Here is a 17,139-nt window from a genome sequence, read left to right on the forward strand (position 1 = left end):
TTTTTATATTCGAGAATAAAATAGGTTGTATTTTTTATAGTTGTAATAAGGACAAAAAGTTGTCATGTGGTTTAGTGAGGATAAAAAATCTTGTTTTTGTTGTGTCTCTTGCTACCTGTTTTGTCCAGTCTCATAACCAGTTTTTAAATCAAATAGGATATAACAAAAGTTGTCCAGTTCAATCATCTGTTTTTTTAGCAGATCAAACAAATCCTAAATGGATTCAGGAGTTAGTTACTTGTATTAAAGAAGGACAAATTTTCAAATATTTGAAGGAAGTTGAAAAGAATCATTGTTAAAGATTAATACAATTGAGCATGTGAGATTTTGGACGATCATTGGATCCATGGAGTGGGCAATCAAAGTCTACATAACCTTCGTGCTATATATGATATTGAAGGATGTCACAAAGTTAAAGATAATATTTTATCTTTAGGGAGTTGGTACTTGAGGAACTTATGTCAATTCTTCATGTAGATGGTTGCAATAGCCTTGACCACGTATTTAATCCCTTGTGTTTATTTTAAGTTTTTAATTTGGTCACTTACATTTAAAACATATTAATTTGGTCTCTTATACGTTTTTACCGTTTGCATTAGTTAGTCCTTTCCGTCAATTTTGTCATATGTGGCAACCAGTTTGCATATGTGGACAGACACGTGGACACGTTGTCACGTATATAGTTCAAACGGTGTTAGTGACAAAATTAACGGAAATGACTAAATTGAAACCTAATAGAAACATAAGGGATCAAATTGAAACCTAAAATAAACGTAAGTGACCAAATATGTAATTAAGTCGTTGCAATATTAGTAAGTCATAGTACTTACTCTCATGCCCTAAGGTAGTATCGATGAATTAACTTGGTTAGGATTTACTAATGGTACTTTTTCTATAAATATTAAATAATGCCTATAATAGTTTATACCCAAATTTGTCAACTCCCAATACATATATTTTTAAACTTATGGCTTAAACATATGAGATTATTGCGTTAGAGTTGCACCATTGGAGATGCCTTATGTGTTCTTGACGCGGCATGTCATCTTAGAGTATGTGCCCTATGTGTAACGGTGAAGAAATCCTTCTCCATGCAAAGGATGTTTGGTTATATGTTACTATATCCAATTGAGTTCTTTTAGTATGAGGATAATATAATGTTGAGGATCAACCTTTTATAATGTTGAGGATCAATCTTTTAAGGTGATAAATTAGAATTTAAATTATTTAGACACACTCGCATAAATAGAAAAAAGGTAGGAAAAAAAATCATTATTAGTAAAATAAATAATTAAATAAGTACTATATGTTTTTATGTGTGTGGCCTAAATAATTTAAATGTGTAATCTTTTTTGTGTTTGCATGGGTATTGATTAATCTTTTTGTTTTTAGAGTAGTTGTTTTTATGTGAACCTTAAACTTTTGAGATTCTCCATGGCACATCTTGTATTACTTCAGACTATCCGTTGGTTTTAATATATTTTATTTTTATTTATTCAAAAAAAATTATTTATTTATTTTGGACGAAAATTTAGATGTGTAATTGTGTGGTCACGATTATTATCTTTCTTTGAGCGGACTTGGGGGACTTTATGGCCCTAATCAAATGATAGTTCTTCAAATGTTGCCATCAGACTCTTCTTTAGCTTATTTTTAAATTGTTGTTTCTTAGAACTGTTCCTCTTGTACTTATCCTTGGAGGACATTTCTGGACAATCAACAATGAAGTGTCCCGACTTTTTGCAATTAAAACAGTTCTTCTGTTCTTATTTCTTTCTAGAGTTTCTTGAGACACTTCCTCTGAAGTTATTCTTGTTGAATTTTGCCCATTGTTAGAAACTCTTCATCTTTCAATTCATCCTCTTGGCCATCTGCAGAAGGTTTTTCTTCAACCTCAACAAGCTTGGCCTTAAGAGCTTTAGGAGAAGTCTTTGTTGACTGTAAAGCCACTGACTTAGACTTCTTCTAAGCTGCTGCATCAGCATTCAGAACCATCTCATGGCTTCTGAGATTACTGATCAGAACCTTAAGACTCATATTCTTGAGATTTTGAGTTTCCTCAATAGCAGTTACCTTAGGTCTCCACACTAGAGGTAAACTTCTTAGAATCTTCTGAACATGGTCATAGGTAGTATAACTCATTTTCAAGACCTTAAGACTAGATACAAGAGTTTGAAACCTTGTGAACATGGTTTCAATATATTCATCTTTTTCCATGGTAAAGAGTTCATATTGTTTGATCAGGAGACTTGCTTTTGCTTTTTGTACCTTTTCATTTCCATCATAAGTAGTACATAGAGAATCAAAGATAGATTTGACACTTGATTTATCTCTTATTCTCACATAATCTTCATGCTTGATAGCTCCAACAACGATATCCTTCACTTTATGATGATTCATGTAAATCTTCATATCAACAGCAGAGAGTAACTTTCTATCAGTAATAGATAATCTTCCATTTTCATTCGAGTCTTTGAAAGTTACTCCTACTTCAACAAGATCACATAACTCATAATCAATGCCAGTAATATAACTGTAGAGTTTTTCCTTCCACCATTCAAAAGTAGAAGCATCACCATTAAAGATAAATGTTTTTCTACCACTATATCCAGAATGATGTGGAGTAGGATTGATTTTGTCATAGTTGAATGACACTCCTCTAGATGATCCAACAACTTCTGTATTATCAGATTCAGACATGATGTGTTTTCAAGATCTTTAATGTCTCACTGTTAGGTGAAAGTAACAGATCTGAGCTCTAGATACCAATATAAGGTGAAAACACAAGAAGGGGAGTTGAAATGTATTTTAAGACAAACTAAATTTTTTTCAAGTTATAGGTTGGTTCTTGTTTCCAGCGGATTAAGCAACACAATATCAAGGGAGAGAAGATAGACACAAACAATTTATACTAGTTCCCCTCACAAACCAAGAGTACTTCAGTCCCCTTACACTTCCAAGAGAATAATACCGGGAGTGGGAGATTCGATTACCCAAGATTTCGAAGCTGAAATATATATATATATATATATATATATATATATATATATATATATATATATATATATATATATATATATATATATATATATATATATATATAACATAGTAGAACTATTTCAAAAATTGGCAGGCATTATTTATTCTCAAATAATGAAATATTGGTTCAAATTGGTGGACTTGTTGATTTGATATGATGCCTTGAATCAGTGAAGTTGAGATCAAACCATGCTATTTGTGTGTTTATATTGTTTTGTTTTTTCATTGGTTTTTTTCTACGAAAATATTCTTAATATTCTTACTTGAGTCAAACATAAAATATGACTCTTTTAAAGAGAATCACAAACACTATACATTAACACTGATAACAAGTTTATGAAGCGCAAACACATACTACACTAAAAATTATACAAACACTATAAATTAACACTGATTACAGAGTTTTATAGTCTATTGTCTGCCTTAATATCGAGACACACCTAATCCAACAAGTGTCTAAATTTTGTTGTTCGGTTTAATAAATTTTAGGAGACCCAACCTCCTTGGTTATCAGGCTGTATATATCATTAACTTTAAATCGTTATTTGAAAATTGTGAGCTTAAGTTAGTGTTTTTGTTGCAGCAGCCATTAGATTAGATCAAAAAGAAGCTTTCAAAGGGAATCGAAATTGAAGTTTGTTTTGCAGGGGAAAGTGAGTATTTGTGGAGCCCTACAAATCCAATTGAGCTTTGGAGCCACCTTGGTCTTTGTTTCAAATCATCAATATTCTTAATTATCTTATGCTTATTAAACATTCTACTACTATACTAAGATATTTTCTCTTTAGGCCCCCATGGTTCTTTTTTACCCTCTGGATTTTACTTTTTTGCCCTTCAATAAAAACTTCGGTTTCTATGAACCGAATTTTTTTTGCCTTGAAAAAAAAATTCGGTTTCTGTTAACCGAAATTTTCCTGAATTTGAACTAGAAAAAACTTCGGTTTCTGCGAACCGAATTTTTATCAAGGGCAAAATTGGAATATTGGGGGTATAAAAGATACATGGGGGCCGAAGAGAAAATATCCTATAATAATGATCAAGCCAAATTGGCAACTTGTAAAGCATTTGTCACTAAGTTCTTGTTTGCTCTTTTAGGCCTTTAACCAACTTTGTGGCCTCAACTTTTCCCCAACTCATTTTCATTATCCAATTTTTTTAAAACACATTTCTTCAATCCAACCTTTTCTTTCTTTTGTGTATATATATACTCCCCGGTTACATTATAAGGAAATATTGTTCAAAAAAATTATAAGGGAATATTCACATTTTAAATTTATTTAATAATATAGTTGGTCAATGATAAAGATCAGATACATTATGTAATTAAGCAAGCATGTATTTATTTACTTTATAAGAAAAATCTACAAATGTAGTGTATTTTATATTTTTAACGAGTTTAGTTGAATTAGAGTTGAATTGTTAAGAAAAACTTAAAAATTCCATATAAAACAATTAATTTTTTCTACGCTATCACTTGTGCTAGACTTTATTTATCTTTCGATCAAAATCTAAATTACCACTACATCATAACAAAATGCAAGTATGATTTTTTTTAATCATTGATACAATTCTATCAAATATTTATCATTGTTAAGAAGATATTTGTTAAAATTTCTTAAAGTAGTACAATTGGATGATACGATGGTGAAATGTGATTAGACCACTATATTTTTTTTTGATAATCAATTAGACCACTATATAATATTTTGAGGTTAGAAGTTACGTTTAATTTACACGTGATAATTTGATACATGTGTACTATATATATTAAAACCAAGATATTTTATAAATAATGTTTATCTTTTTATTGAATTTTATGGATAATCACAGCAATAAAGCTAAACAAAAAACATTCTAAAAACGACGATCCACAAAAGTATGAGTTGAGCAACTTTATAAACTGCATTTCAAATACGTTATTATAACTTTTTAAACTACATATTCAAAGACGTTATTATAGTACCTTATCCGAACCCTAACCACTATCTCATTCTAATTTTATGTGTGTATGAACTTATTGAATTTCATGGACAATCAGAGCGATAAAGCTAACCAAAAAATCTTTCTAAAGACAATCCACTAAAGAATAAGTTTAGATATAAATTGAACCGTTGGTTCATAAATGATTTGTCCTAGATGGTGGTGATTCAACTAGTAGGAGTTGTAGTAAGCGATGATGAGATAATTTCTTGGTCTTTATCGAGAAAAATGTGTCAGCAAAAATGTTAGCATTTGAACGCTCAAGCAAATATTTGAAAGAGATAAAAGGGAATGTAGAATTGGAGGCGCTGATATTTCATATATAGGGATTGATGTAAGAATGCTTATTTATATATAGGAGAATATTAGAGTTTACACTATAGTGAGACCCCCATGTGGAGATAATATGTTACATATATAACACATGAATTGTCCTTTATTTTGGGAGCACATTTGGATATTAGGGGCGTTTGACCTCTTTTTGTGCTCGTGGTTTAATATCGTGGTTATTATGTCACATGATCATTCTTATCCTATTATGATTAGTCTTGATGTATGTTGGACTTTTAACCGATCTAGAATATGAATAACTCTTTACACTCCAAATTCGAAGACGTTATTAGAGTTACTTTTTCAGACCCTAACCACTATCTCATTCCTAATTTTAGGTGTGTATGCACTTTGTTCATCGTGATCTATAAATAAATAAAAAAAGATAAGTCCATCTAAAAACAAAAAGATTAATTAAAAAAAGAGTAATTTGACCCAAAAAAAATAAAAAAATTCCATATAGTTGTTTTATGACCAATATACCCTCAACATCTCATTTTCCATAGATTGTAGTAGTTGCCACCATTCATCATCACACACACATTCATTCAATCAATCCATCATAGACACAACAAAACAAAATGGATAGGGTATTCTCCGTGGACGAAATTCCCGACCACTTATGGTCGCCGCAGATTCACGATTCCGGCGGCGCCACCGAAGAATCTTCCAACATGAGTCGCAGCGCTTCCGAATGGGCTTTTCAACGCTTTCTTCAAGAAGCTGCTACATCTCCCCTTTCTTCCTCTGTTGCTGATGAAAACGTCGTAGATACCCCACCTCTTCCAACGAAGGACGATGCCGCCGTTTTGAAAAATGGTCCTCCGCCTCCACATCCTCCTCCGGTGACCGTTGATTCGGAGGAATATCGTCGAGCTGTGTTGAAGAGTAAGCTGAGTCTTGCCTGTGCTGCTGTTGCCATGACTAGGGTATTTTTGCTTTTCCCCTTTTCGTAATTGCAATGTGAAACGTTCAATTCATTTCGATTTTAAATTGGATCTGTTTTGATCTGGTTAATTCGTGTTTTCAGTATCTGGATGTTGAGAAAAATTCAATTTTTTTTTCAATTCTTTTGATTCAGCTTATTAGAGCTTCTATTAGAAATTAGAATCCATTCTAACTGGAATAACAAGTGAAAAAGTCTGTTTTTTGGTTTGATTGGTGGCGGATTAGTCGGTCCTTGGATCGGATATTGAGTTTTGGAAAGAAAAAAGCACTTAACTTTTCTCCATGGAAGGATGTAATCTTAGTGCAAAGGGTAACCTTATAGTGAATTGGCCCTTTTAGTTTCAAAACTATAGAAATTTGAAGACATTATATATCTATTGATGATTTGATGTGTAACTATTGCATATTCGGAGTTGTATAAATAAATATATTTAATCTTTAGTTAGCCTTCTGAAACTCGGTTAAAATTTTATACGCCGCGTGTTCTTTCAACAAATAACTAATATCTGTGCAGAAATTAGGATTGATCATTGAAATAAAAGTTCTTTAATGGCTTTCATAAAATGTTTTTTAAAATATGTATTTGTTGATGTCGCCAACCTGCCCACCTTGTATTTACTTTTTGTCATCTTCAATTCTGCATTGTGATCCTATTCTTTGAAATTTATTGACTTTGTAGTTTTGTATGCAGGGTCGGATCTTGTCTAGTAGATATATATATATATATTGTATCAAGAGTGTTTTATTTTATCTATATATATTACAAGTTTCCATAAATATTGTCATTTGTATATAATGGAGTAGTGGTAAGAGTTTGTTTTGCGAGTGGATGGTTCAGGGATCGATCCTGATAGTTGCCATTTTTTTATTCTCTTTCAAGTTAGTGTATTATTACTTTATTAATGAAAAAATGGGACGAGAAGGATCGAACCCGTGCATGTGGGTAAAAGGTAGCGATTTTTACCACTACGCCAAGATGCGAATTTGTTACTTTACATTAAATGTTAATACTTATTATAAATGTGGCTCCATCTAAACTTTCAGTCAAGATCCGCCACTTGTATGATCTATTACTTTTACATGGTTTGAAGATTGAGTTACCCATCTTCCATTTTGCTTATCTTATCACACTCAGAATTGTGCATTTATGTAATTTTTGTTTCTTACTTATTGCAATAGGGATCTTTGACTAAATCTCAAGATCTAGCCACTTTTTCTGAGAATGGATCACAGTCGTCTAATCCTACTCAAGTTGGACCTCAGCCCAGTTTTGAAGGTTTGAATTAGTAAATATTTTTGCATATATGAAAACCGCGAAGATTAATTAAACGAAGTGGATCACATTTATGAATAAAAAAATTTATATGCACCACTAGACTATCTCCATGAGTAACTTTGAGATGGATGAATGCTAAAATCTTAATGTAAAATAATAAATTAGTAACTACTGTTAGTACTCACATGAGTACGGTGAAAGCATAATCTATGTCTACAATTTTGTTTTAATCAGAAAGCTTTTGTTTTCTTTTACTGACCTGTTAAGTAGTTTTTGGAGCTGCTTTAGGGGTTATTTTTTCTCTCTTAATCTGAATAACCCTTGTTGAATTATGTCATACCTATCTATGTAGGATCTGCTCGTCCTGGAAATGATCCACCTATATTACAAGATAAAGATGCCAAAGTACCACCTGCGATCCCTTCCATACCTCCTGTCCAGAAAAAAACTGTTGTTGCAACTAGGCCATCAACAAGTGGATCATCAAGAGAACTGTCAGATGATGACGAAGCTGAGGGAGAGACATATATGAATGACAACACAGACCCTACTGATGTAAAACGAGTAAGGAGGTAACTATTTGTCTCTATATTTTACTTATTTTCTCATTGTAAAAGCATTTTCTTGTATATACATTGATGAGTTAATTGCAATTTGGAAAATCATGAAATTAGGGGTGTTCATTTTAACCGGATAAGTCATATATCCATAACCACATCCACATCCGGTTACAAATAACCGGATAAATTTACTTAGGCTTTGTTTGCGATACACATAACCGAAAAAGTAGCCATATTGTAAAATGTTACTCACTTACCCATAACCAAGCACTTTTTGATCCAGAATATTAATTAGAATTCTTTATTTTTACTCTCTCTCCTCAATTCCCTCTCTAAAAACCTATATCATAAACACTCATGGATTGAAGCACGATTTTGATTGCAGATTCCCCTATTAATTCTTCTTTTCTTGTATAAATCTCCAAAAACCAGAATATGAGATTATTTGTTTTCACTCTTTTCGTGGATCTGAGGCCGTTTCTTTTTATTTTCTATTATTCTACCATAAATTCTTTTAATCCTGATAGGACTCGATCTCGATTACGATTAAACATTGATCAAGTAGTAAAATATAGAACAGAATAAAGTGTTATATTGAATATCTCATAGAATCAAGGTGATTCTATGGCTGAAATTACAGTAGAAATAGAATGATAAAATGCAGAAAATGTAAAGATAGGCTAGGTAGTTCGAGACACCTAGAATCTCCCAAGTAGAGTGACTACTAAAATAATTTCCTACCAACAATGGCAGGGAACCTTCTCCTATTTAATCAATCAGATCCAGATCTATTTTCCCTTCCCTCACCGAATAAGGAAACATTCCTATAATGGTATGATTAGTTGTATCCTTCTTCCCACGTTTCCTTTTATAAAATTTGTCATAACTATCAAATCCTCTATGTTTAATCCTTCAAGCACGCCATTGTTTTTGTCATAACTATAATGGTATGATTTGTCATAACTATCAAACTTTGAAGAACATATCCTCAAGCACGCCATTGTTTTTGTATTATAATTTATTTAATTTAAAAAATAGAATTTTCAAAATGAAATTTGTTGCAATTAATAATGTGATCATATCAAGATCTCTTGATGTGTGCTTGTGTCTAAAATAATTCAATTTATTAATTGCCTTCAGCAGTTTTTCCTTTATTTTGCATTCAGAGAGCTTTTTTTTAATTGGTTACAGACAAATTTTAACAAACCCGGTTGATTGGATAAAATCATGTTATGAAACGGGTTCTGTTTTTTCAAACCAGTTTTTAGAGATGGTTGTAAAATCTAATCCATTTTATTGGTTATTATATGGATATGGATATTAAAAAAATCCAAAAGATGAACACCCCTGCATGTAGTTAAGAAGTGAAGTGATAATAAGAGTAGTTTCAGGTTCGATTTTCACCTCCCAAAAAACTAGCAGGTTAACATTACTAACATTTGCTGTGTCAAAAAAGTTGCTGGCATTCGCGGTGGTTGAGTACCTTTTTTCATGATACAGGAACACGGTAATTGAGGAACTTTAAGCAATTAATGAAGCAAAAATGAAAAATAAAATAAAAAAGTACACGCCCAGTGGGACTCGAACCCACAATCGCTTGATTAGAAGTCAAGCGCCTTATCCATTAGGCCATGGGCGCTTTGATGTTGGTATCCTGTTATACTAATTTAATATAGTTTAATTATTCATAGGATGACTGCAACATATTTAAGTTTTGACTCGCAATATTTCCTTACTTCAATTGAGATTGGCGATCAAAAGAATCTGATAAAAGCAATTAAAATTTCCTAAATTGTTTTTTATTATATTTTTCTTTATACTTCTTGCATTTTTTTTGCCATTTTAATTATAGTATTATACTTTTTTGGTTAATAATTTTATCCTCGTTAATTGTTATAGATGGTTTTAAAACCGAATCCATTTTATTGGTTATTATATGGATATGAATACTAAAAAATCCAAACCATGAACACCCCCACATGTAATTGGCTCCATAGGGATTTAGAAGATTGTTTTATTTAGTATGATTTCCTTGCTCTTCCTAAATGCCTAAAAAATTGCATCCAATCGGTGTCAATATCTTATTTTTCTTTTTGACAAATTGTGCACAAACTGTTGGATGTGGTTGCATCAATCTTCACGTTGAACTCCTACTATAATCTTTTTTTGTCAAACTAAGATGTGAACAGAACCCTCTTGAAGTTAGGATGTTGCATTTTACATAAAGTAATTATGCATCTGCTAAGTTATACAGTAAGTTGGAAAAAAATTAATTATATTATCTGTAAGCTACTAAGCTTATCTTACCTGATTTTATTCACGAGAATCATATATATTTTTTTTCTCTTATTGTGAAACAATTATATGTTCGACTTGAGGACACATTCTACCTTGGTTAATTCAATGTCTAATGATATATATCTGTCAGGATGCTTTCCAATAGAGAGTCAGCTAGACGCTCAAGACGAAGAAAGCAGGCTCATTTAACTGAGTTGGAAACACAGGTACTGTGTATTTTATTTTAGATATGGGTTCTTCCCCCTCTTCAATTTTTCTGTTAGTCGGTTAGTTCTTCCATAGAGATTTTCATGTTTTCTAATCTTATACTGTATCTTAGGTCATTGATGAAAAAAATATTGTATCTTAGGTTTCTCAATTACGAGGCGAAAATTCTTCCTTGGTAAAACGCCTCACTGATGTGAGCCAAAAGTACACTGACTCTGCTGTTGACAACAGAGTACTGAAAGCTGATGTCGAAACGTTAAGAGCAAAGGTAATGCCTCGCTTCATGTATTTACATGACTTGATTAAAATCTGTTGCGGCAAACATTCTGTCTCTTTCTAAACAAGTTCCTAAGGTTTGGCTTACAGAAACGAGAAAATAAATTAAGACTTTGTTTGGTAAAAAATATAGCAGATGGCGAATAAGTTAGCTGATAGCAGATAACAGTTCTAGCAGACTGAATTTGAAGTGGTTAGTAAAATTAACGGGGGTTGAACTAACTGATAAATATGACATGACAAACAGATCTTCAATTAATATTTTAAAACAATTCAATTAAGATAAGGAGGGTAAAAATGAGAAGAAATATGATTTGTTTTTCAAATGTAACTTGAAATAACATCTCAAAAAATGCTATAAGCTCATGAGAGAATATTGTAACCGTATCGCTCAATTTGGATCATACGAACTTATCGCTATAAGCTCCTGGTTTGGCCATGTCAAACAAAGCTTAAAATGAAAGTAATATTTATTTGTAATTACAGAGATTTGACATGTTTTTGGTTTCGAACCATGATATTCTCTCTTTTAGGTGAAGATGGCTGAAGAGACCGTCAAAAGAATTACCGGATTGAACCCGATGTTTCATGTGATGCCTCCTGATATATCATCGATGGGCATGCCATCCTTTGATGGAAGCCCTTCAGACAATTCAGCTGATGCGGCTGTCCCTGTGCAAGACGATCCACATCATCACTTCTATCAACCCGCATCAAATAATCCTATGCCGTGTCATGATATGAGAGTCAACAATGGGTTGGGAGACATTTCATCAATTGAAAATGTACAGCAGAATAATGCAGCAGTTGTAGGTGGCAACAAGATGGGTCAAACAGCTTCTCCCTTGCACCGGGTGGCTAGCTTGGAACATCTTCAGAAGCGGATTCGTGGTGGTGTCGATTCTTGTGGACCATCTTCTAATGGAGAGCAGTAATTAAATAGCCATATATTGTGGTTGTTGTAGTCAAGAAATCATCCTTGAATACCCATTTGTGTTGGTTATTATTATAAGTAATATCCTATTCTTAACTACATTGCAAATCAATTTTAATGGAGCACATGATGTTGTATTCAATCAGTGTACTCCATATCTTCTTTTGGGTAAGATAAACTTTACCCTCTTTTGTAGATTTACAATCTCAACTTATTCTTCAAAATGTTTGGTCAATTATGGGGATACAAAGAATTAATTTTTTATGGACCAATTTAGTCTTTTTAATATAAAGTTTTGAAATCGGCCCCATGAGTTATAAAACGTAGGCCAAGTTAGTTCCTCAAGTTATCTTTCATATAAAATATATCGATTGCTTAGTTTCGTTAAAACAACACGTGTCTAATTTTTTAAAGGTTTACGCAGATTCAATGACATCATTGGACCTGCGTATAAAAACATAGTATTTATAAGTCCACAATTATTTATGTGGTGAGATGTCATTGGATTTGCGTATATAAACGTAGTATTTATATTGATAGTGTAGTACTAATGAAGTTCATTTTTTAAACCTAAGCTATATAATTCATCCATTCAAAGAAATTGGAAGTTTTGGGAGTATTAGAAAAAATAATAGAACCATTGACAAAAATATCTGAGTTTGTCAAAAATATGATGTACGCAATCACAAAAATATTAGGTGAACCATTGACAACACGTGATACAGTCCCACCCCATCTTGCAACCTATCCATGTTTTCCACATGCACTCATAATTGTTAATTTGTTATCCACACATTTAGCAGACACCAGCAGCAAATAGAATCAAACCAAAAATGGAGACAACACTTTCCCTCTCTTCATCTTCATTTATCCCTAGGCTACCAATCTCTTCATCTTATTCTTCCTTATCCTTCTTAGCTAGGAACTCTAATACTTCCTCACTTCTCTTGAACAAAGGAAGAATCAAAACTAGAAGGACAAATGATTTCACCTGCAAGGCGTTTTTCGGACTAGGCGTGCCCGAGCTTGTTGTTATCGCAGGTGTTGCTGCTCTTGTTTTCGGCCCCAAGAAGTTACCCGAAGTTGGTCGTAGCATAGGCCAAACCGTCAAAAGCTTCCAACAGGTGGTTCCATTTTTTCATTCTTTGGATTCAGTTACAATTTTTTGCTATGCCCATGTAACATGTAGTAGCGTTGAGATCTATCAAGTGTGAGTTAAGTTTCATATTGGTTGGAAGAGTTAAGATTGAACAACATATAAGTGAAATGACTCATAAACCTAATAACTTAATATATTTTTTTTGTGAAAGTGTGGTGTTAGACTTATATGGTTGCTCAATGCCTAATATGTCGATCTAGTTCAGTGAGGCTCCCCCCTCACGAACCCAACAACAAGTAACATCTCTCACCTTACAAACCTGGTATTAGAGTCATTGAACCATATGTTATAAGATCATTCGGGTCACGCTATAAATGTCTAGGGTGTGAGGGTTGATCTGTCGATTTTGTAGGATTGAGTTAAGGTTGAACAATTCTTGTTATCTTATTCCAATTATATATTCACTAGAAGAAAATTTGTATTGCTTGCTTATTTGGTGATTAATTAGATTTTGAAATCTTGTAGGCAGCAAAGGAGTTTGAGGCTGAGTTAAAAAAGGAGCCTAATTCTGAAGAAGAAATCTCTGTTGCGAATGACAAGGTGGAACAAGACATTAAGGTTTCTAGTACAAAGGATGATAGTGTATGAGATGATATTCTAAGTTTTTTTGGTCTTAGCTGATATTCTTAGTAGACATTTCTTAATAAAAATGTACCATGGTGTTATGCATTTAAAACAAGTAGTACTATTCTATAAATTTAGATACGAAACGCCTCTAATTTCTTTCTTAGCTACTATACCAAGAAGTAATTATTCACATCACATTCACATCGAGATATAAAAGTTGGTTTAGTGGTTGAAATGAGAGTTGAGAAGTGGAGTGATAAGAGTAGTTTTGAGCTTGATTTTCACCTCTTAAGGGTGTAATCAGTTTAGTTTGAACTTTGAACAAGTTTTTTTTGTCAAAAAGTGTATGAATCGATGGAATCTCCATTGGTTTGGTTTAATTAGGTTTTTAGTGGTTTTCAGAAATGAAACTCAACCAAACTATTCATTCATTTGTGTATCTGCTATTATTTTTTCAATCAACTTAAAATTAAATAAATTCACACAACATACTCAAAACATAATAAACTAACGTGATTTCATTTTCTATTTTATTAGACAATGTTTTATAATATATACAAAACTAAATAAACTAGACCAAGACAATTCAACTCGTTAATGACCATCACTAAATGACGGATCGATTGGGAGAACCCGAGTTACTAATTCTCTCGAGGTAACTAAGATCCATTTAAGGAGTTGACCTAATCTCCCAACAAATGTTTCTCCATACACACCGGCCGAGGATCAAACCCAGGACCAAATGGTTAAATGACCCAAGTATTTACCACTTGTGCCACATTATGTTGGTAACTAGATTGATAAATATTATTAATAAGAGGTTCGGTTCAACAATTTTTAAAATTATAAATCGAAAACCAAACTAAATCGGTTTTTTTTTTTTTTTTTTGTAAATAAACGAAATGACAAAGTTATTATAATTTCTCACACACAAGTAGAGGAGTCGGGTTTAAATCATAACATCTGACCTAACAATTTCGACATTATTTACCCGTTAAGTTAGGCCTGTGGATAAAATCGATTAATTCTTATTTGATAAGTTGTCTTTAGCAGCTTACACTCTCATACTCACTTCCCACAAAAACTAGCAGATTAACATTACTAATATTGTAAAAAAAATTGTTGGCGTTGGTGGTAGTTGAGTACCTTTTTTCAGTTCCATGAGCACGAGTTGTTAAGAAAATAATTGAGGAACTTTACCTAAAGCAGTTCACTGATTTTAATATGTGATACTAGATACAGTTAATGGAAGAATTTAATTTTGTTTGAAACAAGTTGTTGATTATTTAGTGGATTAGATCAACGATTGTTCAATAAAAAAATAATAATCATTTGGATTGCAGTCTTTGAACATAGTCAACGTAATCTTATCAGATAAAACATTCTTTTTTCTTCACAGTTTTTAATTAATGAAGCAAAAATGAAAACAAATAAAAAAAACACGCCCAGTGGGACTCGAACCCACAATCGCTTGATTAGAAGTCAAGCGCCTTATCCATTAGGCCATGGGCGCTTCGATGTTATCAGGTTGTTATAAGCATATATAATTACTGCATTAGACGTAGGATGAATGCAATTTATTTTTGATTTTAACTTTCTTCGAGTTTGGTTGCGAGATAAGTAAACTTACTTAACTAAGAATTGTTTTCACTAAGAATTTAATTTGAATTTTCTCAAACAATTCGTTTTAAGAAAAATTTATTAACTATTTGTACTCAATATCTTTGTTAAGATAAACTTAATTTAAAATTAATATGCATATTTCTTTTGGGGTGTTACTAACACCTTACATTCATAGATCACGTCTTAAGAAATATCAAAACAAAAGAACAGAGACGAGATATGCTGGCATGACAAACTATAACATCAAAGCATGTAGAAAGCAGATTACCTACAACTTAATAATTCATCATTGACTTGTGCATGAATGGTTATTTAAATGTTAAAACAATGATACACTGGACCTAGTTTTATGAAAAGTATGATGTGCTGTATACCACTTTCATTTCATAAATATCATATTCATTCAATAATCAATTAAAGATTACTAACCAGAAAGAACCCAAAAGAAAAAATTACTACTATTACTAACAGGAAACCAAAAAGACTATACTTTTTTTTTTGACAGGACCAAAAAGACTATACTTTTTTTTGACAACCAAAAAGACTATGCTAACCATGCAAACTTTTGTTAAAAATATAATCTAAATACCTATGGATCATTGATACCTATTGTTCTGGACTGGGCCAAAAGCTGGCCCAATTATTCTTCTGCCCGACATTTGGGACACAACCAAACAAGGGGAGACTTCCCCGACACGTTAGCCAATGACGTGTCCTCCACGACGTAACGGATAAGCAGCACGTTAAGCACGTGCTCATCCATCCAACCATGCCTTCGTCAAGGAGCTTATCCATTACCCACATATCGTGGAACGGCTCCAACCAAGATAGGACGAATAACCGCCTCCCCTACGATACAAGGACTATCTTGGCAGTTGAGTCTATTGGGCCGGTTATTCCGGCCCAATAGACCAACCTTTGGCCCAGCGCCGGGGGCAACTATATAAGCTCTCCTATACAGGAGAGCCAGGTATTCAATTCCATTCTACTCTACGCTTTCTCTCTCTTCTTTCTGTATCTCTTGTACTCTTTGCTGACTTAAGCATCGGAGCACCTGCAGGTACAACCCCCCCTTCGGTGGACGAATTGCTCAACGGACCGGTCATCTCTATTCTGATCAACAGGTTAGATCACCTATCTAAATATATTCTAACTAATTAATGTTCAATATATAGTGGGATAATCTCAAATTTATAGAACAATTCAAATATTGACCGCTTTAATAAGAGTATGAGCAGCCAAAATCATTTCTCCTAACAAATTTAACATTAAAGTTTACATAAGAAGCTGACATGAGAATAATACTTACATCGTTAACAATTAAACTAAACTTTGAATTGCCTCGTCTTCTCGAATATAACGTCAACCAACAACTTTGAGTCGCTTTCAAATTAAACCACGATGAATAACTTCTTTCATAGCATGTAAGAGAGTTCATGTTTCGCCTTCCACTATGGAGTAAACGGGTTACTTCCATTGAGTCAAACCATCCATTAACTGTCCATTGGTACCACAAAAATAACGACCCATATAAGTCACATCGGAACCAACTACAAACGCAACATCAACATTACATTTATCCCACTTCTAATTTCTCCCACCGAACCAACCAAGGTAAAACTTTTAAATTGTTTTTTTTTTTGACAAAACTTTTAAATTGTTTTACGTATCGTAAAATTAGTAATTAGTTGTTAAAATATATATTTTTTTTTTCTTTTCGATTAGGACATAAAATTTGATCCTTTTAACTCTTTAATTTATTTTATTTAAATTTTTATTCAAACCAATTGAATTATTTAACTTTTTTCTTTTCATCAATTTTAAATTTGTATTATATTACATAGACATATTATATAATTTTTTTTATAAGAACATACCCTATAAATTTTTAACTTAATTAATAAATATCTATTAATTTTAGTAAAAGAAAAATATGATGGAG

The 17,139-nt window shown here is 32.5% G+C and overlaps 2 protein-coding genes and 2 non-coding genes across 4 annotated transcripts; 2 read left to right on the forward strand and 2 right to left on the reverse strand.

Annotated features, from left to right (window-relative positions):
• Positions 1-5,856: 5,856 nt before the first annotated feature.
• LOC123903117 (light-inducible protein CPRF2-like) lies at positions 5,857-12,120 on the forward strand. Its single transcript, XM_045953007.1, has 6 exons — positions 5,857-6,278; positions 7,477-7,573; positions 7,926-8,145; positions 10,562-10,637; positions 10,781-10,906; positions 11,448-12,120. Exons 1-6 carry the CDS (start codon positions 5,931-5,933, stop codon positions 11,847-11,849), a joined length of 1,269 nt encoding a protein of 422 aa, XP_045808963.1. The 5' UTR covers positions 5,857-5,930; the 3' UTR covers positions 11,850-12,120.
• On the reverse strand, positions 9,700-9,772 carry TRNAR-UCU. Its single transcript has one exon. It is a non-coding gene; the product is annotated as a tRNA-Arg (tRNA).
• A 429-nt stretch (positions 12,121-12,549) lies between the features above and the next one.
• LOC123903119 (sec-independent protein translocase protein TATA, chloroplastic-like) lies at positions 12,550-13,683 on the forward strand. Its single transcript, XM_045953009.1, has 2 exons — positions 12,550-12,972; positions 13,473-13,683. Exons 1-2 carry the CDS (start codon positions 12,682-12,684, stop codon positions 13,593-13,595), a joined length of 414 nt encoding a protein of 137 aa, XP_045808965.1. The 5' UTR covers positions 12,550-12,681; the 3' UTR covers positions 13,596-13,683.
• Positions 13,684-15,014: 1,331 nt separating this feature from the next.
• Positions 15,015-15,087, reverse strand: TRNAR-UCU. Its single transcript has one exon. It is a non-coding gene; the product is annotated as a tRNA-Arg (tRNA).
• Positions 15,088-17,139: the final 2,052 nt, after the last annotated feature.

This window comes from Trifolium pratense, linkage group LG1, assembly GCF_020283565.1.
Source record: "Trifolium pratense cultivar HEN17-A07 linkage group LG1, ARS_RC_1.1, whole genome shotgun sequence".
NCBI lineage: Eukaryota > Viridiplantae > Streptophyta > Magnoliopsida > Fabales > Fabaceae > Trifolium > Trifolium pratense.